The sequence below is a fragment of the Procambarus clarkii genome, chromosome 78 (assembly GCF_040958095.1).
Source record: "Procambarus clarkii isolate CNS0578487 chromosome 78, FALCON_Pclarkii_2.0, whole genome shotgun sequence".
Classification (NCBI taxonomy): Eukaryota; Metazoa; Arthropoda; class Malacostraca; order Decapoda; family Cambaridae; genus Procambarus; species Procambarus clarkii.
Window position 1 is genome coordinate 19,646,223 of NC_091227.1, and position 25,558 is coordinate 19,671,780.

Below are 25,558 nucleotides of genomic sequence, written 5' to 3' on the forward strand. Positions count from 1 at the left end.
ATCCTTCCACCACTCCCACCAACAACCCCACATTCACTCCCACTTTATTTGACAACAAAAAGTACTGTGGCATCTGAAATTACAGTAGTTTGTCAACCATTTTTTTTTTTCAACTGTACTAACTGAATTGGCTTGTCGGACAATTGAAAGGGTCTTGTCTAACAGATGAAAAGGGTTGGTTTGACAAGTGAAAGTAGTATGACTAAGAATAGTTTGATATTTAATAGATGTTTGACAGACGAGTGATTTGTTTGACAACCAATATGCCTCTGGGATTATTAGATTTGAACATTTGGCATTGAATAATGTACATAAACTTAACATTTTTATTAAACCATAAAATAATTTCAAAACATGTACTGTACAGTATTTCTTGACAGGAGATTTAAAAGGAGATGCAATTTATAGTTAGTTTACAGTGAGGTACAGAGAAAGAGGGGCTTGATATGTAGAGTTTTATTAAATGGAGGAGTCCTGCTAGGACAGGCAGCACTGGAACAACAGTGGACATCTTCAAGAGAAAACTAGATTGTTTTCATCAAGGAGTGCCAGACCAACTGGGCTGTGATCGGTATGTGAGCCTGCGGGCCACTCCAAGCAACAGCCTGGTGGACCAAACTCTCACAAGTGAAGCCTGGCCTTGGGCCAGGCTTGGGGAGTAGAACTACTCCCAGAACCCCATCAAGCAGGTATCAAGCAGGTACCAATAGAAGCCATCATCAGGCCGTTGTGAATACTTCAGTGGAACATACAAGGTCTTGGAAATAAAAACTAGACTTTCCAGGAAATTGTAAATAGTAGAAACAAAAAATTTGTAATAATGTGGTGGTGTTTCTGTAGGGTACACTCCACGTAAGGCAATGGATATATAATTTCCTGTCAAACGGAATGCAAAGAGTAACAATCAAATAGGGGGGGGGGGAGTTCAATCGGTGAAAAGCTCTGTACCCCAGAGCACAGTCCTTTCACCACTGCTTTTTATCATTCTCATTTCAGATACAGACAAAAATACAAGTCACAGCTTTGTAACGTTGTGGACGATACAAAAATCGGCATGAAATGACTTCTGTAGAAAACATTGAAAACTAAAGACTTTATTAATTAAAGTCTGGGCAATGGAAAATTACATATTTAAGTGATAAATTCCAGATTTTAGGTTTGGTAAAAAATTAAGCATTTTAAATGAAATGCAGGGGACAAGACACAATCGGATCTCATAGAAAGAAAACATACATGCTTTCTGGGAATAACAATGTCAAGACAGCCTAATGTTTAATGAGCACAACAAAGCTCAATAAAGTTATGGTGATGGGATGAATTATGAGAACCTACAGATCATGGAATGCCACTAATATGTTGCTATCACTTGTGCATAGCTGCTGTGAGTATACTGTACTTGGTACTCTCTCTCCCTTTCAGAAGAGAGATTTGTGAAAAAGAGGAAATACAGTGAACTTGATGGCACACATGCTTGCATAAAGCACCTAAACTATTGTGATCGTCTTGAGGCTCTCAAAATGTACTCCTGAAAGGACACACGAGAGGTATCACATAATATATACATGGGAGATACTGGAAGGCCAAGTTCCAAATTTACACAGTAAAATAACAACATACTGGAGCGAAAGATATAGTAGAAAATGCAGAATAGACCCGATGAAGTATAGAGGTGTCATAGGTACAATTGGTGAACACTATGAACATCAGTGGTCCACACACATTCAATTTTCTTCCAGCAAACATAAGAAATCTTGCAGGCACAAAAGTGAAGGTGTTAAAGAGAAAATTTAGATATGGTCTTGCAATAATTTCCAGACCAAGCAGATTTAGTGCATATGTGGGCCTGCAAGGTGCTCCAGGCAACAGCCTGTTGGTCCATGTTATGCCAAGTTGGACTTGGAGTAGAAGAGTACCCAGAACCCTCTCAAAGTATACTCAAAGTACATTCCTGTAGTATGCGCTTTATGTTGTTGGGTAAAATTGTGGCCAATAGCTTCATGCAGTAAGGGCAATATGTAGGCAAAAGCCTGACTATGAATAGTTCCAAGAGTATTGTCAAACATTCTCTCTGAACCAGTAAAAGCATTATGTAAAGGGAGAGTGCTTTTTTGCTCAAATTTGTGCTTAATTTCAAGAGAATGATAAACTGTGAGGAGTATATACAAATACTGTATGTAGAAAAAATATGAACGTCAGTGTGTAAATATATTTGTTATACTCGTGCTGAAGTTTTTCAGAGATTGTTATGGTTACACAACCCTGTTAATTACTCCAAATACTGTGCTTAAACATGCAAACCTGGTTCTTGATTACTTGTGGGCTGAAGAGATTTGATTTTTGACAATTGTCAATATATATTATTAAGCTATGTATGTGCATGAGTGTATGTATTATTAGCTATTTGTAATAGCTAATAACACCCACTTACTAACTTCACTCTCGATGCACACAATACCCAAATGCATTTAGCAATAGACTATAGAAAATATTTTTGTTTATATCCATTTTATCATTAAAATGAATATGGTATATATAATATGTAGCAATAAGTGAGCTTAAATTATAGTACTGTAATGGGTTCTATCCTGAAATACAGTACAAAGAGGAATATTTGAGAATTACTTTTTAAATGATTAATTATAGAGAAAAGTTGTAGTACAGTATCAGTATTTGAGGCGTTTTATATGACAGGCTAAGACAGGCATTGCCTACAGGTGGGGCCGGATAGTGACTGTCAGTGGATGGGAAGGGGCAGACAACACGGACAAGCTGTCGGTCTCGCCATGATGAGTAAGAAGAAAGACGAATTCAGGAGACTGCATCAGTGCCCCTTCTGTACTTATACAACTGTTTTTCTCAATAATATGAGGAAGCACGTCAGGACGCACACTGGTGAAAAGCCATATGTGTGCGCGCTCTGTTCTTTTCGTTCTAACCAGAACAGCAGTCTGAAGAGGCACATGTTAAACATCCATAATAAAGGTAAATATTTTTTTTACTGTTTGGACATACTTTTAGATCATATTTGTTAATAACATACAGTATAGCTATTATCAAATTGATATAAACTTTACATAACATTGCTAATGCCATGACAATTAATCAAAGAAGCCAGTTTCTATTTAATTTTCTGTTAATATATATTTTTCTATTAATTGGAAAGAATCATAGTAATTATTTCCTTTGTACAAGGAAAAGTATTTTGATTATAATCATTAAACTTTTTTTTTCACAGGTGGGGCTGTTCAAGACCTCTTGAAAGATTTGCAGCTATAAGCAAAGTGCAGCTTACCTATTTTTTATTATATGAAGGACAGGTGTTCAAGGATTCTATTGAGAAAACAGAAAACAAATATACTTGATACTTTTGATCAATGTTTGGTTAAGATTAGACTTTGTGCTGTTCTTTGGTATTAAGATGAATATACTGTGGTGTACTGATTTCATTGTTAGACAGGTTACTAGTATCCATCAGTACAGTAATGTGCTCAAAGATGTAATGCAGTGTGTCATACATGTTGATGTAAGCTTTGTCTTGAGGTACTGTATATAATAAATGAGTAATTGTGTTTGCATGACTGTGTATGCGAGTATTTTAATTGGGGATTATAGTGATACCAAACAATTCATTATTTGATTATGGTTTATGGCTATGCATATTAAATACCAAACATATTACACTCGAGATGTTACGTTTAGTAACAAGAACATTTGACTGGTCATAAGGATCTGTTCAAATCCAAGGCAATTAAGTTAGATTCATCAGATATGCTCAACAGGAGGGTTAAAATATATACTCGTGACACATTGTATGAGAAAGTATTTACTTGAGCTTGGCTTATAACATGTTGAAGAGGAGGTTGGCATCTGTCATGTATGTTGCAGAGTTAGTACCAGTTGGGTGTAATGTCTGAACTTTAACAGTAAATGTTTCGGGGAGATTTAAACGTCATTCTCAGGATTGATATATGTTTGACAAATTGAAGTTGGTTTTCAAAGGTGCTGGTTATGTGTCAGTACTGTATTAAAGTAGGTACTCTTCTTCTTCAAGGGACTGGTTGTTTTATTTCATATTAGACACGTACTAAGAGAAAAGGCTAATGCCAAATGTAAGCAGTACTTCATGGCAAGGCCTGGATATATGAACTGCAGGACCTAGTAATTTTAATTTAATAAAGATTTATATGATTCAGAAAAATATTTTTGTATTGCTGTACTTTATTTATAAAATATTTGTACAAAGGTCTCATTATTGCTCTATTCGATCCGCTGAATTCCTCATTAGTATATTAGCTTTACAAAATTACGAATAATAAATAGATAAAATGACAGTGGAAACCCAATAAGTCTAATGAACAGTGATCAACCAAGATGATGTACATTTTGACAAAGTTGCTTAAACAATAAAACGAATTGGTTACATTTAAAAATATAGTTTTCTTCATAGTGTGAAATGATTAGCGAGGAGAAATGAACAAACAAAAGTTTAGCCACAGGCAATTGTATGGAAATAGTAATGGAAGCCTTCATTGATGTCCTGCATGAAAACCTGTGAGATAAATAAGCCTTAATTATTGTTTTTAGAATGGAACATCAACTGCAAATACAGGTATTATGTATAGTATGCCAGTTCTGTTTATATGTTAATTTATTTGTTAAGTTTTAAAATTAATAGTTTTAGTTTCATAACTACTTAAACATGGATTGAATATTGCTGCCTGAAGGTTAAACTTTTGAATGTTTGAACTCTTTGTGGCTTTGGCTTAATGATTTTGAAATGTTAAAGTCTAGATCACATACAGTAGTTAATGCTTTCTATACACCAACAAAGCTAGTATATTATAGTTTGTTAAAATCTGTTGTTGTCTATTAGTTAAGTCTTAGTTTTTATATTCTAACTTGAATTATCTTGACAGATTCTTTCCAAATTTTGTTGCGTAGACTGGTTGGTCTTAGTCATCCATGGAAATACTGTACCACTGCTGGTCAGGTCAAATGTGTACACCTTTGCTCTCTCTGAGGGACCCTACCGTGTCATTTGTGGGTTTGTTGGATATTTGGGTATCCTACTGTGTCATCTGGGGGGGGGTGTTTCCTGGCTCTATGAGTACCTTACCGTGTCATTTGGGGCTTTACTCTCTTTTTGGGTATCTTAATGCATCATCTGTGTGGGTTTGCCGACTCTTTGGGAATCCTACTGTCATCTGTGGGTTTGGTGAATGTTTGGGTACCTACTGTGCCATCTGGAGGTTTGCTGGTTATTTGGGTACATATTGTGTCATCTAGGGGAGATTTGCTGGTTATTTGGGTAACTACTGTGTCATCTTGGGGTATACTGGATATTTGGGGACCTACTGTGCCATCTGGAGGTTTGGAAAAGTTTCTTCAACTAACATTGTACTTCTTTCTTTGTCTTATTTTCTAAAAGTATTATTTTTTGTCTTTTTTTCCTTTGTTTTGTCACATCGTTACTTACGCATTCCTCATTCTTTTCACCCTTTGGATTTATAATGTATACAAAGGATAACTATTGTCATCCACACTTCTGTGGAAGTAAACATTTGATAGAGATTCGGCTTCTCACACGTGGGGTCCACGACTCGAGACCCATACAGCCCAGGTGAATGGAAAAGATAACTACATTTGATGTCTTGTATAAATCAATAAGTCTTTTGTCAAGAATATATTTACTTTTTTTATTATTATTTATTTTTATTTATTTTAGCCACTATTAATATACAGTAACTTTTTGTTTTTAAGCATTAACTAAAGAACACACATGTGCATACAGTATATTGATACATATAATTGCACAAAAAAGGTTAAGTTTTAATATAGGTTAATTTTTAATATAGAAATGAAAGTATTGAATATTTTTCTTTGTCACCAAAAATCTAGAATTTGTCCTCGCTAATCCTCATGGGTGTCGGTTATAGTAATACTGAACCAATTCACTGTACAGTATACCAGATTTGTATTATTGTGTTTATGCAACTTTAATAAAATAATAATAATAATAACAGTACTATTATTATTATTACTATTACAGTATCTTTATAAATGCTTCAAAAGCTCATTAAAACAGGTAAAAGAGGTGAATGTACCAAAAAGAGCTGGGAGGGTTTTGCGTGATGCCACTTTTTAAGAATGGGTAATTCCTATAGGAAAGAATCACAAAATACTGTACTGAAAGTACAGTATTTTGTACTTACAGTACAGTAATACCAGTACAGTATTGTGCCATATTACAGTTGGATTTAGAATTTGGGTCATTTAGCTAAAAGTCAAAGTCACATCTATAAATAGGAAATTGGCATGTGCTAATTAATTTTAAAATACTACAGTATTTTAAAGTAACTTATCAGCTCATGGTTTGCAAAACTGGTTGTTTTGTTAGATGTAATGCAGTACATCAGAGTTCAGATTGTTTTGCATACTCCTTAGAGGAGTGATTTCATTATTATACATCTGAATCTTGAACAATTACATGTAAATGTTTAAAAGTAAACACTGAAATTGAGACTCCCATTATTCATTTTGTTTCTAGCTCAAATATAACTAAGATATTTCGAAATATATAAAAAAGGTAAAATATTTGATTTGATGGTGTGCACTTGTGGAGTAAGATAATGATTTAAATAAAAATTTTTTTATTGTAACATACCTCCATCCCTCTTACACCTTCCCTTGCTCATTCAAAGTGGATTAATAACAAATGCATCAAATCTAAGTGTGGTGTCCTTCCCATTAGTTTCTTCTTGTATATTATAAATTTAATAAGACTGTAGTCTTTATTCTTTTTACTTTTTAATACTTTTTAGTTTACTTTATTCATTCATGCATGCATTCATTATCATTGCCCTATTTTCAATGTTCATGGGATGTGGAGGCATCAACCCTGAGAAGAGAAAGTAAATAATATAGTGAAAGAATTTTGTGCATATTAAAAATAATATAATTTAATTCATTGCATCATAATACACTTTATGGCATCACAAACAAGCATTACCACACTAGCAGTCATCCATAGCAACACTCTGTAACTTCATCAAACCAGGTCATTTTTTTGTTGTCCTTTGTGGCTGCAAAATAGTTGTTTACTTCTGTCCTAGTCTCCATAGCAGGGTTCGGTCATTCCACGTCCAGTTGCAGTACCTGTAGTTGCCTTTCATGTTGTCCTATGGGACCTGCACCATAGATAACCTGGCATAGGTTAACCATTTTTATGCAGTGCAGGTTGTCTTACCCATGAAGTTCTGGATGGTTTTTGTCCATTTCCAAGGTTTTCCTGGTTCTTTATTCCTACAAGTTGTGATCTTGGGCTTCCTTGTGACTTTGTATACGCTGGCTAGCCATTTTGATTCTCTCCACGAGTCCACTTGGTCATTTTTCTCTTTGTTTGTTTTCCCGTTTTCTCTCCTCTCCTCGGAGGTTGCAGTTTTGGGTGTTTGTGGGTGTGTATATTCAGCTGCTTTGCAATATGTTCCAGCTATGATTGGCAGCTTTTATTCCATTTTTGGGGTATTTGGTGCCCATGTTTCTCGGGCTCCTGGTTTGATTTCTAGGACATGGGAGCCCAGGTGTATGTGTGTGTACTCTGCATTACTTGCCATGGGGACATTTTCAGTGATCGGTGTGGTTTGTTCTGACAGCCTTTCATAGTATGCCATCATGGTGCCAGCTATGGACCTTCCAGGTTACCTTGTCCCTAGTTCTGCATGCAGTTTTGAGCATCCTTTTGCTCATTTCCCTGATCTCCTGAATACCAATTGGCAGTTCTGCTATTCAGGTTTTCCCTGGACCCAAAGTCTTTCCCAGATTGACTTGTGTGTGGTCCTCAAGCATACTGTATATGTCTTCAGGGAATCTACATTCTTATCTCTCTACCTCAACGACTAGTTACTTTGGGTCCTCCAGTCCTCCAATTTGTCTGATAGCCAGGGTTTGGCTCTTTTCCAGTTGGCTACTCTTGATTTGTTATTAAGTGGAGTACATTTCAGTGCCTTTCCAGGCCTTAGCTGACCTGGGCATAGTCTAGGATACCATTCCAGCCTCCTGTTTTGCTTCCTCAGTTGGCCCTATTATAGCTGTGCCTCTGAACTCAAACTGATGTCTGGGTGGTCTCGAGCTTTCCTGTCAGGATCTCCTGCACCTTTTGGGCAACATTTCTTTCACCCTCATGATGATCCTGCTGGACTGAGGCTGGCTGAAGGCACTGTCCACTTTGGTCACTGTCGGAGCAGTGTTGTGCATGTTTTCTTAGTTGAGTTAGCTCTCAGTTGGGGCTTTGTCTGTAGCTCTCCCAGCAAGGGTCAGCATCAATGGCCTCCTTGGCTTTGTCTACTCTTTAACCCCTGCAGTGTGCACCGGTTTTTGGCGAAAACTTCATGCAATTGTTACGGACATATTTTTGTTGTTTTTATAAATGTTCAGGTAAATTTAATGTTAACATGTTTCCAAACTCAACCATTTTAATTTTAAAACACAGTGACGAAAACATTAAGAAACATTAAAATATAGCCTAATTAAAAAAATAGGACAACTCTCGGAACAAGATTTCTTGACTGGCACAGCACAGTAATTAAGGTGTGGATTTTGTGATGATCTTGAGGGCACTTCAATGAGTCTGTCTCCTGTAGGGCTTATCCCTAAACCACCCCTATCCCCCTGAGAAATAGGGGTGGTTACATTTGTTTCCTTTCCCTATGAGCTGGTCTCTGGGTGGCCTTGCTTCTGGCTTCTTGGGTTTTGGGCATCAGTGATGCTCCCTTTTAGGGCATGCTGACCATTCTTATGGTTTCTCTCTCATTTCCATATGTTTTGGCAGAGGGCAGTGGTTGGATCCTCTTCCTCCTGGATTAGTGGACTGTTCAGCTGTCCAATTGAGAGTGGTTTGCCTCTGTATGGTCCGATGGGTTTCCAATCAATGGGAGACCATTTCCAGATTATAGAGTGGTGCAGAAATTGCATTTCACTTGACTTGGGGAAAATGGCCTTATCTTTCCTAGTCAAGCTGCTGCTTTCCAGTCTTTTGTAGGCTACTTTTATGGGCAGGTTCCACCGTATGTTTCCCGGCCCATCTCACCCAGCCTCTTGTGATTCATGGCGCTCTACCTGTCCGTGTGTGTATGTGGGTTTTCTTCGCTTTGTGTCCCATCTCCTATGTAGGAGTTGGGTGTTGGATTCTTGGTGCTATGTTGACTTTTTGGCTGTCTAGGGCATTCTTTGGTCTTTGAGTGTGTCCATTATGAGATCTATTCTGTGGCTGTGGTATTGTATTTAGCATGCTGTTGGAGTTGGGGCTCTTGTTTTTCACATCCCGTACTCAAATGTCTGTCTTTCCCAGATCCTCTGCATTGTGGTTTGGTCCAGCCAGCCAGCTGCTTGTTCCTCGTCTAAGGATATAATTCAAAATTTAATACATTGTGTCATAGGGACAGGGCGCCAGTTTATACATACAGTACATGTACTTAAATCAAGGTCCTTCCCCTCCCAGGGTTGGATTACTGACCCTCCCAAGAGTGCAACCCCACAACAAGCTGACTAACTCATGGTACCTATTTACTGCTAGGTGGACATTAGGTGATAGGAAATACACTGATCCATTTGTCCCATCCAGGATTCGAACCTGAAATTCTCGATTGTGAGTCGAGAACGAACCCGACTGTACTGTACTACCAGGACCCTTGAATGCAGATGTTTCCTACTTTACTAGCTTTCTTGCCATTTTGTCTTCAGCTGCTATTTGGACTCTGCTTCTGGTGGTCCTTTTGCTGCTCTTTAGTTTTACTATGCCTCAACCTGTCCTCCTACAAAGAACATCGCTTTTTGCTCGTATGCTTTAAATAAGGCCAAAAATTGATGTACTAGAAAATGGAAATGGCTCGCGAAAGTGATGTACTGTCCCGTTTTCTGCTATGGGTCCTCTGGTAGATTAGGAGAGGACACTTTAAATTGATCGTTTTCTTGACATTGGGAAACCTTAGGAAGATGAGCTGCTATGCCTGGGTGTTTATTGTGCAGCTGCCATTCTTTGTCCCTGGCACTCGCCTTCTGCCATTTTTTTTCTACGGATAAGCCCAGTCTGCCATGTTTGGTGTTCAGGAAAGCTGGTCTCCTCTCTCAATGCACTATTATGAGTAAGCTCAGGGAGTTACCGAGAGGTCCTTACCAGAAGTCAAGCTGTTTACGTAATGAAATGCCATAGAATGGTTCGACCCCCTAAGTAGTTTCCTGCTCTGTTCCTTTTTTCCAGTGGGGTTGTTGAGTTTTGTATGGGTAGTTCCCTTATAAGGGGCAGGCTGGCTGTAACCATAGGTTATGGTATTTAATCTGTCAAAATGATCCAAAATTTGGGGTTTACCATAGAAGTTTTTCCTATGGTATCCTAATTTTCTTCAAGCAGTTGTTTTTGTTGCACTTACGTGGTTTGGTGAATTTTTCCTAGTTGGTTGATTTTTTATTTGCTCCCGTTGCCTGTACAGCTAGATCCTGTTTCTGGCTCCTGTTGCCTGTGCAGCTAGATCCTGTTTCTGGCTCCTGTTGCCTGTGCAGCTAGATTGTTTCTGATTCCTGTTGCCTGTGTAGCTAGATTCTGTTTCTGGCTCCTGTTGCATGTGCAGCTAGATTGTTTCTGATTCCTGTTGCCTGTGTAGCTAGATTCTGTTTCTGGCTCCTGTTGCCTATGCAGCTAGATTGTTTGATTCCTGTTGCCTGTGCAGCTAGATTCTGTTTCTGGCTCCTGTTGCCTGTGCAGCTAGATTCTGTTTCTGGCTCCCGGTATGCATTGGACGCGTCTCAGAGGCCTGGTGTGATGGGCTACAGTTTGACGGTAACAGAATCTTCACCAAGCTACTGGAGGGGGGCCAGCAGAATAGGGCATTTCATTACACTTTAATGCTTGACAACAGTACTCTACATAGTATCATTATTGTTTTTTCTTACAAATTTGATTTGGGTCAGGTGCATCCTATTTTTCTTGAATATAGTACTGTATATTTTATGTAGTTGAAAAGTTTTTAGAAAGGCATCCCCATGTAAAATTCGTCTTCTATCGTATCTTAAATAAAGGAAAAGTACTGTATATTGTAAATTGTATATAACAATACAGAACTAAGAACTATTACTATAGAGTTAATAGTTTTTACTATGTGCATCTTAAGTTCAGGTCATTGAAATTTGTATAGTATCATAAATGATCTGTAATCATTCCGTAACTCTTATCATGTAGATTTCTTAAGTGCTCTACTTTGTTACTGTATTTATAGATTAGAAGTTCTTCAGAAATAAAAATATTTGGGAGGGATCATTCTAGCATCATCCAGGTTTGAACAAAGGGATAATTTTGGTGTTATGACACAGAGCCTGGCTTTCATAATGACTGATTGTTGCTGCTGGAGATGGCTAGTTTATCACACCCCCATACTCATCCTGTGTCATTATGACTGTTGGTGGTGGCTAGTTTATCGCACACCCCCATACTCATCCTGTGTCATTATGACTGTTGCTACTGGAGGTGGCTAGTTTATCGCACACCCCCATACTCATCCTGTGTCATTATGACTGATTGTCGCTGCTGGAGGTGGCTAGTTTATCGCACACCCCCATACTCATCCTGTGTCATTATGCAGTTGACAAAATCCTATTTCTTCCATTTATTTCATCTGGTGAAAAAATAGATTAGATTTTTAAATACATGAGTATGTATCTTAGAAGCTCCTTCAATGCCAGGCATTCTGATATAATTGCAAATAAGGGTTATTTTATATTTCAGATTTTGAATCAGTTGTATTTATCAGTGTAGTTGATGTAAATTGATCATTGCAATTTTTTATGAAATTACAGCATATAAGTAAAGAGTTGTGTGTCCCTTTTCACACTTGACAGTATTTCAGATTGGTAGGCTGTCTTGTGAAGGTATCCAGAGAAACTGTTTTTGTGTAGTCAACATATGAGTGGATTTTTTTTTTAAATGCGCTGTTTATTCAAGTCTTCTCCAAGAATATATTAAACATTTAATTATTTTATAAAAAAAAATACTTTAAAGCACTTTCAATATTCTGTAAATTTATTACCATTCAAATTAAATTTTGTTTATTTTTGGAACGTGTAAAAAATGCTTCGTTGAGACTGTACTACTCTGAAGCTCCTGTATCTTTATTTACCATAACTTAAATTGGCCTTAATAATAATTAATTATTATTATTATTATTATAGTAACAGTATTTGAATTGTTTCCGGTTGTGTTCATCATCATTCACAAGACCAGAAACTTTAAACATGAACAAAGAATTGGAAAATCATAACTATATACCTGTATATACTGAATTGTATACTATATTGTAGGTTTTCAACCCTAAAAAAAACAAGACAATGTCATCTAGCAACAAACCTGGGTGTTAGACACACAAGGAATGAGGTAAAACTTAGCTTCACAAAATTGAACTCATTTCACTTGTGTTGAGGGTATTATGAACCAGAAACCATAATGTTGCTATACGAGGAAATGACATTTATAGTAATCTGCAGTGATTCTGGGATTAGTTCTACATAAAAATTCCCAATTGTGTATAGGAGAAAAATACTGATGCAAAAGTTTGACATGTTTTGTCTGATCTCGAGTGATTTGACACCAGTACAGTAAAAAAAAAGAAGTTACTTTCAACTGGATGTTTATTTTTTAAAGCATGTATTTTGTTTTTTTCTCACTTTTATTAAATTTCTAATAAGCGTTTACTCTGTTCATATATATACCATGAAAATAAAATTTTGTTTAGATAGTACAAAGTTCTTTAAAAGATATGGATACAAAAGATAAATACAAGAATTACTTTTGAATTATTATATAAAATTAATAATGGCTTGAGTAACTCAATATCAGGCCATATACAGTATTTAGCAAATTAATAGAATGTCTGCAAATAAGTATACTTATCAAGAAATTTTATTAATTTTATTTACAGAGTGCAACCAAAAGTTAATTATCTCCTTTTTTTTTTTTTTGCACTACATTTTGATGTGTGCTGTTTTCTCTTCAACCTGTGTTTTCTTTCAGTATTATGCTGTATATCAAATAAAAAGGAATACTCTTCTCTGATTTCCATTAATCATTACAGGACTGAAAACGGTGAACAAGTCCTAAACACGAAGAAGAAAACATTAGCATACAAAAAAAACATTGTAAAAATCTTTCCAAATTTGTAAATTTATTATAGTGGGCTTAACCCTCACACTGCAGGGCAATATTATGTGCCTATCTATCCATGTACATAAGCAATAAAATTACATATCCCAAAATTTACTTTTCTTCAGAAATTGTTAAATAGCATCTCGGAACATGTCATAAAATAAATCATTTACATACCATCATTTATTTTTTATTTATTTTTTGTAGCTGGATAGTGTGGTGGCTGGTGGCAGTTGCTCAGGGATGAGTGATGGGGTGGAGTGCTGTGCAGCCATTTCTCTATTTCCATGCATATATACAGCACTGTACATGGTAATCATTGATTTGGTGTTTTTGAAAGTTTTGGAGATTGTGACAGTCTGTGGAAAAAAGTAAATGGTGAACATGATGCAATAATCTAGATTTTGTTTCCTAGAAATCAAAATTTCTTAGGGAAAAGTTATACAATGTTATATAAGAAATAAAAGCTATTAATAAATAGTCATTCCGCTGTACAAAATTTCAGTGTTTTTACGTGAACTGCCACAGTGTTGTCCAGCTTGTATAAAGTTGTAGCGGTTGTCAGATTTCATACAACTGCTGAAAATTCTTCAATGGTACTGTTGTTTTGGACAATTTGCTGTCTGTTAATAGTGAACAAATCCTTTGATTATTTAACATTAAAAACTCTCTTAAGGGTAACAATGTTTGTAGAAAATCATACTTTAGATTTTACTGGAAGAACTCATTAGTTATTTCAGTACTGTACACACACAACAATCCACAAACATAACATTAATCAGAAAAAATATATTTTAAAATGTTTTTTTTTTTTTTTAATTAGCTATATTAATAGTTAATGTGATGAGTGTTGCATCACTGAATAAGATGGGCATCCCTTACAGATGCAACTGAACAGGGAAGAACAAACGGCTGAAGGAGCAGCAGCCACAGGCGATGAGGAGGGCTTCACTTCTGTCAGCGAGTTACATCACTGTCCCTTCTGCCCTTACAACACATCCAAGAGCTTAATGTTAAAGAAACATATTCAGACGCATTGTCTAGATAATGCATATTCTTTATCACAGTTGATGCTGATTGATGACAAGACCCGATATCGAGCTGCTTGTGCTGCTGCACCAAGTAGGGGAAAACAGTATTCATGTTCAATCTGCCCATTCACTGCTTCGGAAAAATGTGGTCTGAAAGTTCATATGCGAACTCACACTGGCGAGAGACCATTTGCATGTCCTCACTGTCCATCTAAATTTACCCAAAACGTTCATCTTAAGGATCATCTTCATATACATACCGGAGAAAAACCATATACTTGTCCACATTGTCCATTTCGCTGTGCTAATAATAGTAGTATTCGGAGACACATTAAAACTCATACTGGAGAAAGGCCATATAAATGTGAGTTTTGCTCGTTATGTTTTATTCGGTTGTGTCAACTAAAGCAGCACACACTAACACATGCAAAGTCATAATTATATTCTTGATTATACAGTATATATGTGATTCATACAGATTTATCTTAGAAATTTACTTTATTTTGAAAAAGTGTGCAGTAATAGGAAAAATTAATTCTAATATAATGTATCAAAGCAGCATAAGCAAAACACATTTATTAGTCTTACACCATTCCCATTAAAAGGGAATGAGAAAGGCACTTAATCCCCAAAGCAATAAATGTATGTAAAGTTTACATACTCTAAATAAAAGTTAAGATGGCAATTGTTTGTAGGGATTAAAATGGTCTTCCATTAAGCATTTTCTTGAGTTATCAGAATATACAGTACTCTACTGTATTTGTAATGTCTCATTAGAATTATATGAGCATAAGACTCGCATAAAATGAGTGAAAATGTGAAGGGTGGCATATCAAACTGTGTTGATACTAAAATACAACATAAAACTTTTTGTTATTGATGTTAGTTATGCTGGTAATCTTACTAAATTTGTGTTGAAAAGGTTGATTTGAACATGAAATAGTTGTGACACTTGTGAATGTTGAGTCAGCAGGAAGAGTATCATTTGGCCTAGCTCGGGTGTCAGACTCATTTACTGTCACGGCCCAGATTTCATGTGATACTACATGATGTGGGCCATGCCAAGGAAAACCTTCCCCCTTCACGAGTGAACCAGTTGTATCAGAAAGAAAACGACAATTTTTACCTTATTGCTTGGCATTACTACTTCCTAAGACTTGATATCTCTAGGTTTATCACATTGCATCAAAGTTTGGAGTAAATGACTGAGCTACAGCAACCTTGAGTACTGAATTTAGGTGTGCATATGCAAATTGAAAACAATGCCAAGATTTGTTAATGTAGGAACAGGCACCAACTGTTTATTTCATTATGTTCTTCCAAACATGGACATAATCTTTGAAGCAAAACACTTTGATCTTAGGATACTGTAATTTGGTCCTAGAGACTCACAAACTGTGCCAACAGCTGCATTTAAACTTTTCCCCACAACACAAATGCAGTGTAACAATTATTTCTAGCCAAAGAAGTCCTGGTACAGTACTTAACTAATAAAGAATAGGTTATAACAAAATTAAGAAATATACAGTATCTGAGTATTTAAAGTCGGTACAATATTTGAGGCTCTTTTTTAAATTTATAAATCATGCTTCAATAGTTTTCCGAGTGGAAATATCATAAAATTCAGGTATGTCCTGTGGGAATTTCAAGGTTAAAATGTACGAAAGACTACTGTCTTAAGAGTTGCTTCTCAAAAGGCTTGAAGCAGTGTGCACATTGTGGGCTGCTTATAGTGTGGTGGTGGGCCTCGTGTCTGACACCCCTGGTTGAGCTGGTAACTGATTGAAGGGTAACAAAGGTGACAGGGATATTACCTTCGTGTTAGGAAATACAAAAATATTCTTGCCAACAGAGTAGTTGACAAGAGAACATAGTGTATACTGTACCTTCACCATTAGATGGGTTAAGATTTTACAGGAATACTTTTTTCCTGTAACTACAGTTCAATAATTTGAAATACAGGTACAATATACAGTATTACTACAGACAGGTAGATAGTGACGGACAGAGATTGATAAAAACAGTGGCACAGAGTATGACAGCGAAGGAGGGAGGTGTGGAGAGGCCACAAATTAAAGGTGTGACAGATCAGAGTGATGGGGATGGGGGTTAAGCCAACCAGGATATCTTAACATTCAGTACAATATAGCAATTTGTCGTTGCAAATTAAAGTTATTCGGTTTAAACAGGCAGTGGTAGACTGCAGGTCAGTGACTGGAGTTGGTAAAGGTATACAGTATTGTATTTTGTTAATTAAGGGGCCAATATTTCAGTATAAAAAAAACTCGCATTATAGTAGATTAATCCAGCATAGTTTGGCAGTGTTTTCTGACAAGTATGGGCAGGGATAGTTTAAGGTAAACCTTTACATATACAATGGTTAATTTTGGATTTGGAGATTTTTCTTTCCTTTATACATATATATTACAGCATTGTTGTTTAAGGTATATTGTATCACTTCTGGTGATATTCTTTAATAGTTTTTACTTTTAAAGCTTATCTCCAGAACTGGTGTATTCTGCCATAAAAAATTAAGAGTTAATAATTGTATGCCTGTCTTGAATTCAAAGATATACTACTGCTATATTTAGCTGAAATTTACAAACAAAAATAAATTTAAATTAATGAATTTAGCTTTTTCATTTTTGCTTTCCTGGGTAAGCACCTTTTATGATTGTAAGTACAGTATTTTGCTCATGGATATGTAGTACATACTGTACTTATGATTGTTATTTATCAAAGAATCATGGCTGATGGTATCAAATTTGGAAAAGTAAAGTGCCATTCCGTTTTCAAGTGAGCTGTTGAGTGAAACAAATTATTAAACTTGACTCTAATTCAAAACTGAAAAATTCTTTAATGAAGCACTTGAAACTTAATAATGTAAAGCCTTAAATAAGTAAATGTGTGTATAATTAATACTGTATGCACATTTGATGAACAAGTGGCTACTGGGCTACAAGGAGTGGCAGGAATTAGGAATTACTGTTAAATGTGGAGAGGATTGTGACGTCAGGCATTACAGAATAAGATGAGTACTACAATATTTCTAGGAGCCCGCCCACCCTTGTTGTCTCCCGGAAGCTATCTTACTGAGATGACTTTCAACTTCTGGGTCACATCAGTTGCAGGAGTCATTTAGGCTTACTGTAGATCAGAGCCAGAACCTGGCTCCCCCCACAGAGGTACAGAGAGATGGGGACTATTATTGCCCCTATCTCTGATAGTGTTACCTCCATTTTTTAATTTAATCAACCGTCTCTGTGGAATCCGGAGACGGTTCAACAACTGAAAATTAAGAAAACAAAACATTTTCCCATAAGAAATACAGGCTGTAATGTAAATTGAATTAATCCATTCCACACACAAAAATATTAACTTAATACATTTTATACATAGTACTACTCATATTTTGTATAGTACAGTATGTACAAGTATATCTTACCTTCACTGAGAACTCTTGTTGGCATATGGAAAATGGTGATTAGGTTTGGGGAAAAGGTGTTAGTGTTTGGAAGGGGAGTCCCCTTTCAATATAACATCAGGCAGTGATGACATTTCTGGGGTACTCTTTCTCACATTTGGCAATGCCACTAGGACCTGGTTGTGTGGCCATTACCCACGGAGTGATACAGTATATAATACTGTAATTACTTTTATGTTCAGAAACTAAAAAAATCACAAAAAAAAATCACAAAGAATTAAAGTGCAGCCGTCACTAGGCAAGACATACAGTACGGGTAAACTGAGGGGCACTTCGCCCGTGCCATCAGAACCACGCGCTTAGCTGACCCATACGTGTGTAAACCAACTATGAGAAGTGAGGCAAACCTCGAATACCGAGTCAAATTTTTAGAAGAAATTGAGCTCGAAAACTGAAAAGTTAAAAAAAAAAAGAGGGGCATTCGAAAACCGAGGTTCCACTGTTGTATAATACCCATTGAGAGTCTAATTCACAAAATATCAAGCATGTGTTCAGATATTACATTTTGCTGTTGCAACCCTTATTGTTTCCACAATATGTATATATCATATGACAGAATATTTGTAATTTTTGCCTTATTGAAGATTGACAGATCAACTGTTGAAGAAATGGCATAGATCAACTGTTTAAGACATGGCATAGCTTATCACTAGACGATCGAGTATTATAATATGACATTAGCTCGTTACATTAAATAAACAAACAAATTCTAAAGGCATGGCAGATGTTACTTATTGTAACATTTATGCTGTAGTACCTGAAATATACTGTACTCGGAAACAAGTCTTGAATTTTGTTTTTAACAATTACAGAATAATGATGACATTAGATATGTACTCCTAATCTGGGAGACAATATCATCTAAGTTGTTTCAGAAATGCAATTTTTTTTATTGGCATCTTTGCACCTTAAGTGTGTGAATAACCAGCCTTTAACATACTTAATACTGTATTTAAGTACTGTACAAGATATACAAAATATATTTTCAGAATTCTGTAATGATATTTGAGCCCATTTGCTTTAGTATTAAGAATTTATAACTCGCAATGTTGTATAATTGATACAGCTGGGCGTCCCTTACAGGTAACCATGATGAGTGACAGTGACAAGACTAACCAAGAAGAATCGCCAGGGGCTGAAGACTCTTTCATCAGTGGTGCTCAGTTGAACCAGTGTTCCTACTGTCCATATTTAAATTTTGATAATGATGCCATGTTGCAACATCTGATTACACACACGAAAGAACAAACATGCTACTCATGTACAGAATGCCCTTTTCGTTCTTCCTCGAAAATAAATTTTGCCAGTCACATTCGTTCTCATAGTGAAGAAAAGTCATATCCTTGCAAGTACTGTCCATTCAGAACTACCTTTGAATATAATTTGAGAGTTCATATGCGAACTCATACTGGTGAAAGGCCATATGCATGCTCTTACTGTCCATCACGATTTGCACAGAAGACCCACCTAAAATACCACCTTGCAACTCATACTGGAGAAAAGCCCTTCCAGTGTCTTCATTGCACACTTAGATTCAGTCGGATGAGTAGTTTAAAGAGACATAACCGTGTTCATAGTAAGTAAGTGGTTTACATTAGTATCTCACTTTATAGAGACAGTGTGTCCTTGCTTGAACGAACCACATGGGCAAGGATGATTCGTTTCATTCGGGATTTTCTTCGACCTGTCAGACCCCAGGTAACCCCCCATCCCCACCCCAGGAACAAAATTCAATGGGCCTACATTCACTATAATTCATATGAAGGCTTGTGACTTACCTTACTATGAGAGTAGTGTAGTGAATTATCTTCATTAATAACACTGAAGCACATTTAGGCAAGTACAAATTCATTATAACACATCCTTTTTCACATCTATATTAACCCTTTCGCGTCCCCGGCAGGCTGGCCGCCGCATACCCCAAGGTATCCTGAGCGATGTTTATACTCTCAACTTTTTTACCTCAATTGTCATGCTATGCCGTTCAATTTGGTATCAAATTGTTTGCAATAGAATGCTGTAAAGGAATATTTACATACAAGAACAAATATAACAACAACATTACCAATACCAAAAAGTATTGGTAAGATAAAGTACATACAGTAGAGTGGCCGCCTCACACCTGATGGTCCGGGTGTTGCAACATTGTCATTAGTACAACTGCTGTCATCCTCATCACCTCATCAGTATGATGTCATTTTTGAGAGGCCCTTGTGTAGTACTTGTATAACACAAGAGCATTATGTATAGCCACAGAGAATGGGAAGACGTTAGTGCACATTTTAAAACAAACCGCATAATAATCAGATAATAAATGGAATTTTTACAAATATTACATAATGACCAGGATTTACACAAAGAAACTCTACCAGTCTCGATATAAATATTTACAAAAACTTTATTCATTATACATTTTTCATTTTGTCTAGTATAGGATAGAGCAATCATTGGGAAGTAATTTGGTATCCAAATTATGTATATTTTATCATTATTGAAAGTAAACAAGCAAAATATTGAATTATCTCACCAAACTAGTGAAAGAGAAGGGAGGGAAGAGATCCACCAGCATCCTCCCTCTCTCTTGCCACAATTGTGGCGTGCCTCCTGATGTCAAGTGGCAACTACGTAACATATTTGTCGTCAAATTTCTATAAATGTATTCAACTATTTATTTCAGTGCTGATAATGCTATAATACAAACTTTTTATTTTTATGTAGATTTCTATCAAAAAATAATAATTTTACGCCATATGTCCGATTTATTGAGGTTACTATGCTCAAATAAACCCCAAAACCATTACCCAAATGAATTTTAAATTATGTATTTTACTAATATTTATACTTAATCTAAAATTCATTTGTGTAATGGTTTTAGGGTTTGGGGTTCAATTGAGCACAGTAACCTCAATAAATCGGACATATGTAATTGAAAATAATTGGAAGGCTTATGATAGAGCGGAATTTGATGACAAATGCTTGAAATAAGAAATATGAATTGAAGAAACATTGAACATGTTTTATATTTTTCCAAGTGATTTTGGTATCAAAATGTGCACAACAATTGTTTTATCATTTGCACTATTAAAAGTATAATAGTGGTTGGCTTAAAGTAACACACAAAATTTTCCTATTTGGATGAATAAAATTTTTGTCTCTGTGGAAGTGGGGATGATATCAATTTATTCACTAAAGTCGGAATACTGAATGCTGTTTTTTTAATACATTACTTTGTATTATGTGGTCTAATTATTTTAAGTAAGAAAACTCCAAATTTAGCTAAAGACAGTAAAAATCTTGCTGGTTCTTAAATCTTGATAAATCAGAGCAGGTTCTGTCCCAGTTAGTCTGACATACTGTATCAAAGTTCCACTGTATATGTACCTCTAAAATAATAATGACTAATACTTGTATATCTGTTCTGAAGACTTTTAGTAGTACACATGAATAATACAAGTAATTGTATTCCTGTATTAAACACACCGATTTCTCTTCTCACGGACAATCATTTGTTTTACTCTGTTGTAATGACACATTTACTACTAAGAGTTATCTTACACATCTGCATTTAGTAAGAAATATTGAGTTATACCTTTATTATTGCACAAACCTTTTACATTTATATTATTTCAAATTTTTGATGGAGCTAGCTGTGCATCCTCAGTTTTAAGTCTGTTTTCCAAATTTTGTGGGAATTTGTGAGTAGCTTTATTATTTTATATACAGTACTGTACTGTATTTTGATTTACCAGTTATATGTTTGTTTCAATGAAATGAATGATATTTAGAGTCATGACAGCTCCTCTTTTTCATTTACAGACGACTGTATTCAATGCATTTATTTTATTGCATATACAGAAAAGAGTACTGTATAGAAAGTGCTTGAACAGAGATGGGCATAGATTTTATAATTTTACACTTTAAAGAGTTCCCATGATGTTAAAACACATCATCCATCTCAAAATTCCTGAAAATCAGATTATTTTTTTGATCAGTGTGGGTATAGCTTATGAAGGGACCAACAGAAGTATCAGGGGAACTATCAAGAGGTAACCTTGGACTACCTATCACTGAAAATTATACTTGCTGTGCTTGTGAATATTTTCACAATGGTTTGCAAGTTACCTACCAAAAAAAGTTTAAAAGTTATGCTTGTTTTCTTTTTTCAGCAATATAGAGCAATCATGTACTCACTTTTCCATATTTTTTGTTTCCATTTATGGTGAAAAAATAAGAGGAATGTTGAAATGTTCATAATCATTTATTCAACTCCATAATGCATAATCTATTACTAAAACACTTTTTGTTTTGAATCTGTAGTCTAGCAAAGTCGTTTAGAAACATTTTGACACCAAATTTATAGTTGTAACTCAAAATTAACCGAGAAGAACATTTTAGTTGTCACCACAGCCTGTCCTCTTGAACGCTCACAATGTACGCTCACAATGTCACTAAACTGATGTACTAAATTGCCCAAATCTAACCAAGAACCCATGAATAGAAAATGGGACATCACATCAAGTTTGGGAGCTACTGTACTATGATTTTTAGTACATCAGTTTTTGGCCTTAGTGTATTTATACATCAAAATGTGATGTACTTACTATATGAGAGGACGGGTTGGTTACAAAGTGGGACTTGAAATGTCCAGAACATTTCTAGTTGTGTACGTACCAATGGGTCAGAATGCTAAAGTGTGAGGAAACATTTTTATATAATAATAATAATAATAAATAATATTTATTTACAAGAAGCTACAATGGGTATGTGAGATTACAAAACATTTGTATTTCTTGCAAAGCCACTATGCTTTTTTATTTTTTATGCAGTCTTGCATACTGCATCAGTAGGTTACTGGCATTATCTAAATATTTTCACCACTCATGAAAATGATTAATAAAGAATCAGAAATCTAAATAAAATATGAATATTAAATATTACAGGCAAATATATGGTTTGAAGAGGGGGTTGGGCCCAGGAGCTATGAATAACTCACTTTTCCGAGTTTCCCACCACTGTTTTTAACCAGAAAAAAAAATTACTTTCCCTATATGGCATATTTCAGTTAATTTCTTGCCTGAAAACTTATTTTATTAAACATAATGCAAGATAGAAATGTAATAAATAAGTTGGTTCAAATATATACATCTCTGATAAGAGTAGATTCAGCTATTGTTTTAATGGTGTTTCTGTAAGTCATTTCATTGTTTAGCAGTCAAGTGGCTGACCATCAGCCTATCTAAATCTTCCTACGTGCCCACCAACCCATATTTGCTCATCCAGCTCACCTGCTTGAAAGCCCTCTAGCCTGCCTACCCCACCCCACCTGCCCTCTAGAAACCCATCCAATCATCTCGCCTACCCGCCCTGCCTGGCCAATCCATCATTCCATCCATCGAGCTCGCCTGTCCACTTACCAGCCATCCTCCCCTTTTCAACCTGTTCGTCCAGCAATCCATCCATCCAGCCCAACCCACCTGCCCAATCAGATTCTTGGCCATCTAGACTGCCCGCCCTTTCACCATCCCACCTAGCCCTCCTGTCTGGCCCTCCTGAACCTACCTTCCTGCCTCCCCACCAACCAGCAATCCATCCATCCAGCTCACTTGCCTACCAGCCATCTCAACCCTTCCTCTTAAATAGTACATTGCATTTTGACATGCAAGTTCTCTAATGACAAAAACTGATGTACTAAAAATCATAACAGCTTGCAAAAATTGACATGTCCTGTTTTCTATTTGTGAATCTTCAGCTAGGTTAGGTTTGGGCAATTTAGTACATCGCTTTAGTGATGAGAGTGTTCAAGAGGCACTCACCCTGCCTGCCTGTCAGTTCGTCTGCCTCATTCCCCCCCTGCCAATCAGCATTCCATCCATCCAGTTCACTAGCCTGCCAGTCTACCCGCTCATCCCAAACCATCCAGCCTGTTGCCTTCCCAAATATGACTAAAAAGTTACCAACATTGAATAATACAGTATTCTCCAGTTTTGTCTCAAAGCAACCAACCCAGCAACTGCTGGCTTACAGCGTCTGCCCGGCCAAAAATTGAGCAGCCAATCAAGTGGGCATATTCGTCATTTCTGAATAAATGTCTTGGCAAGCTATATCCCGAATACAAGGGATAAACGAATGAAACATTGGCGAAAGCAGTATCATTGCCTGTATTATGAAGATATTTTAAATGTCATATTTACAAAACAAGATGTATTTCAGTATCCCTCAGAACAAAGTTATCTTCAATATAATATACAGTACTGTACTTGTATTGTCATAAATATTTTTTTTTGATCCGACAAAATAAAAATACCCTGTACATTAAGTTACGAGTTTAAAATTTCCACTTCTCCCAGACGATCAGTGGCATAACTCGCATAAGGTGGTATGCAGATTTTCACTTATCTTAATATTTGGAGCTTTAAGGCCTTGTGTACAACCACTTGGTTAGGAGCTGGGTGAGGACCAGGTGGTCATGCAACAGTACACAGTGTGTCTGTCCTATGAAATTGTTGCCATTGTGATTTCTTTTGGGTTGGAGTCAGTTTTGGCTTGTTTGCTTGGATCTATGGAATGTTTAGTGGTACTGTGTATTTCACTACACTTGAAGTTTAAGGCTTGGCTAGGGTTTCAAGTGGGCCACATCTACCACCACTTTTGGCTTTTCTGTGTTGTCAGACCCAAGTCAAGTGGTGCTTTATTATCTCCAGGATCCTGGAGGCCAAATTTTGTCATACTTTAATGACTGGCCCATTTGTGCTCCCTGTTGTCAGAATTGTCTGCTAATTAGGGATTTTGTGCTTTCACAGTTGGTACTTGGAGCATACCTGGAGAGGGTTCTGGGAGTTCTGCTTCCTATATCCAGCCTGAGGTCAGGCTCAACTTGTGATAATTTAGTCCAACAAGCTGTTGCTTGGAGTGACCCACAGGCCACTATATATCCACTTCAGTGGAGTGGAGTGATCCACTACATTTCGGTTGGTCTGGCACTTCTTACAGGAACTTATCCAATTACCTTTTGAAGTTCATCTGTGTTCCAGTAATATTTCTAATACTTGCTGGGAGAGTACTGAATAGCCATAGACTTCTGATGTTCATACAGTACTCTTCGATTGTGTCAATTGGCAATCAACTTCTTCCTATGAGTTTACAGGACTACCATTGCCTAGTATTACAAGGCCTATGCCATTCCTGTTGAGACACTGAACACCTTTGTTGCCTGAATTTTGCCTGCATAGTCTTTCCATTGGGCCAGATTTGGCTGATGGACGTTTACCACCACCTGTGCAGGTTGGCACTTCATTGCAACAGATGTGGCCTCCTTGAGGCTTATGGAGGATTTTGATTTGCTATTTACCAATTCAGACTCTTCGGGTTCAGTTCCGTCACTAGAATTGTTAACCAATGCATTGAAACTCAATTGGAGCTTGTTTCCAGTTACCATATGTTAATTTTAGTTATCACCCAGTTTTTATACAAATGATGAAAATATAGTTATAATAGATTAATATAAATGTAATGAGCAGAATTTTTTTCATGGGCCTAGATTATAATTATTAATCACTTACTATAGATGAGGTTATCTTGCATCACCAGGAAGGTAATTATCATCAAATCACAATATGGCATTTCTCACCAGTCTACACTTTGAACTGTGCCAAAACATATTTATATATAATATAGGTGTACTGTACATACAGTATTACAATGAATGTCTATATGCAGTCTTCAATAGTTTTTCATCAACTATGTATACATAAATTATTTTACACATTGTGTAAACTAAAGTGAAACAGCAAAAATACATATACACTAAATCGTTTATCACAGCTTGATCCATGACTTGGTTTGTCAGCAAATATTCCT

The 25,558-nt window shown here is 36.3% G+C and overlaps 1 protein-coding gene across 13 annotated transcripts in view; it reads left to right on the plus strand.

Annotated features, from left to right (window-relative positions):
• The window catches only part of LOC123746033 (protein abrupt), a 73,885-nt gene that overhangs the window by 24,364 nt on the left and 23,963 nt on the right, over positions 1-25,558 (plus strand). For 3 of the 13 annotated variants that reach the window (XM_045727192.2, XM_045727193.2, XM_069314154.1), the window contains exons 6-7: positions 13,394-13,498; positions 14,071-16,846. The exons of 5 other annotated variants lie outside the window; for them this stretch is intronic. In XM_045727192.2, the coding sequence (XP_045583148.1) occupies positions 13,394-13,498; positions 14,071-14,655 (690 nt within the window). In that variant the 3' untranslated portion in view covers positions 14,656-16,846. Of the gene's footprint in view, positions 1-2,714; positions 2,983-3,235; positions 6,030-13,115; positions 13,369-13,393; positions 13,499-14,070; positions 16,847-18,784; positions 22,867-25,558 lie in introns of those variants that run through there. 5 more of the 13 variants (XM_045727201.2, XM_069314162.1, XM_069314156.1 and 2 more) reach the window with 4 other exon arrangements.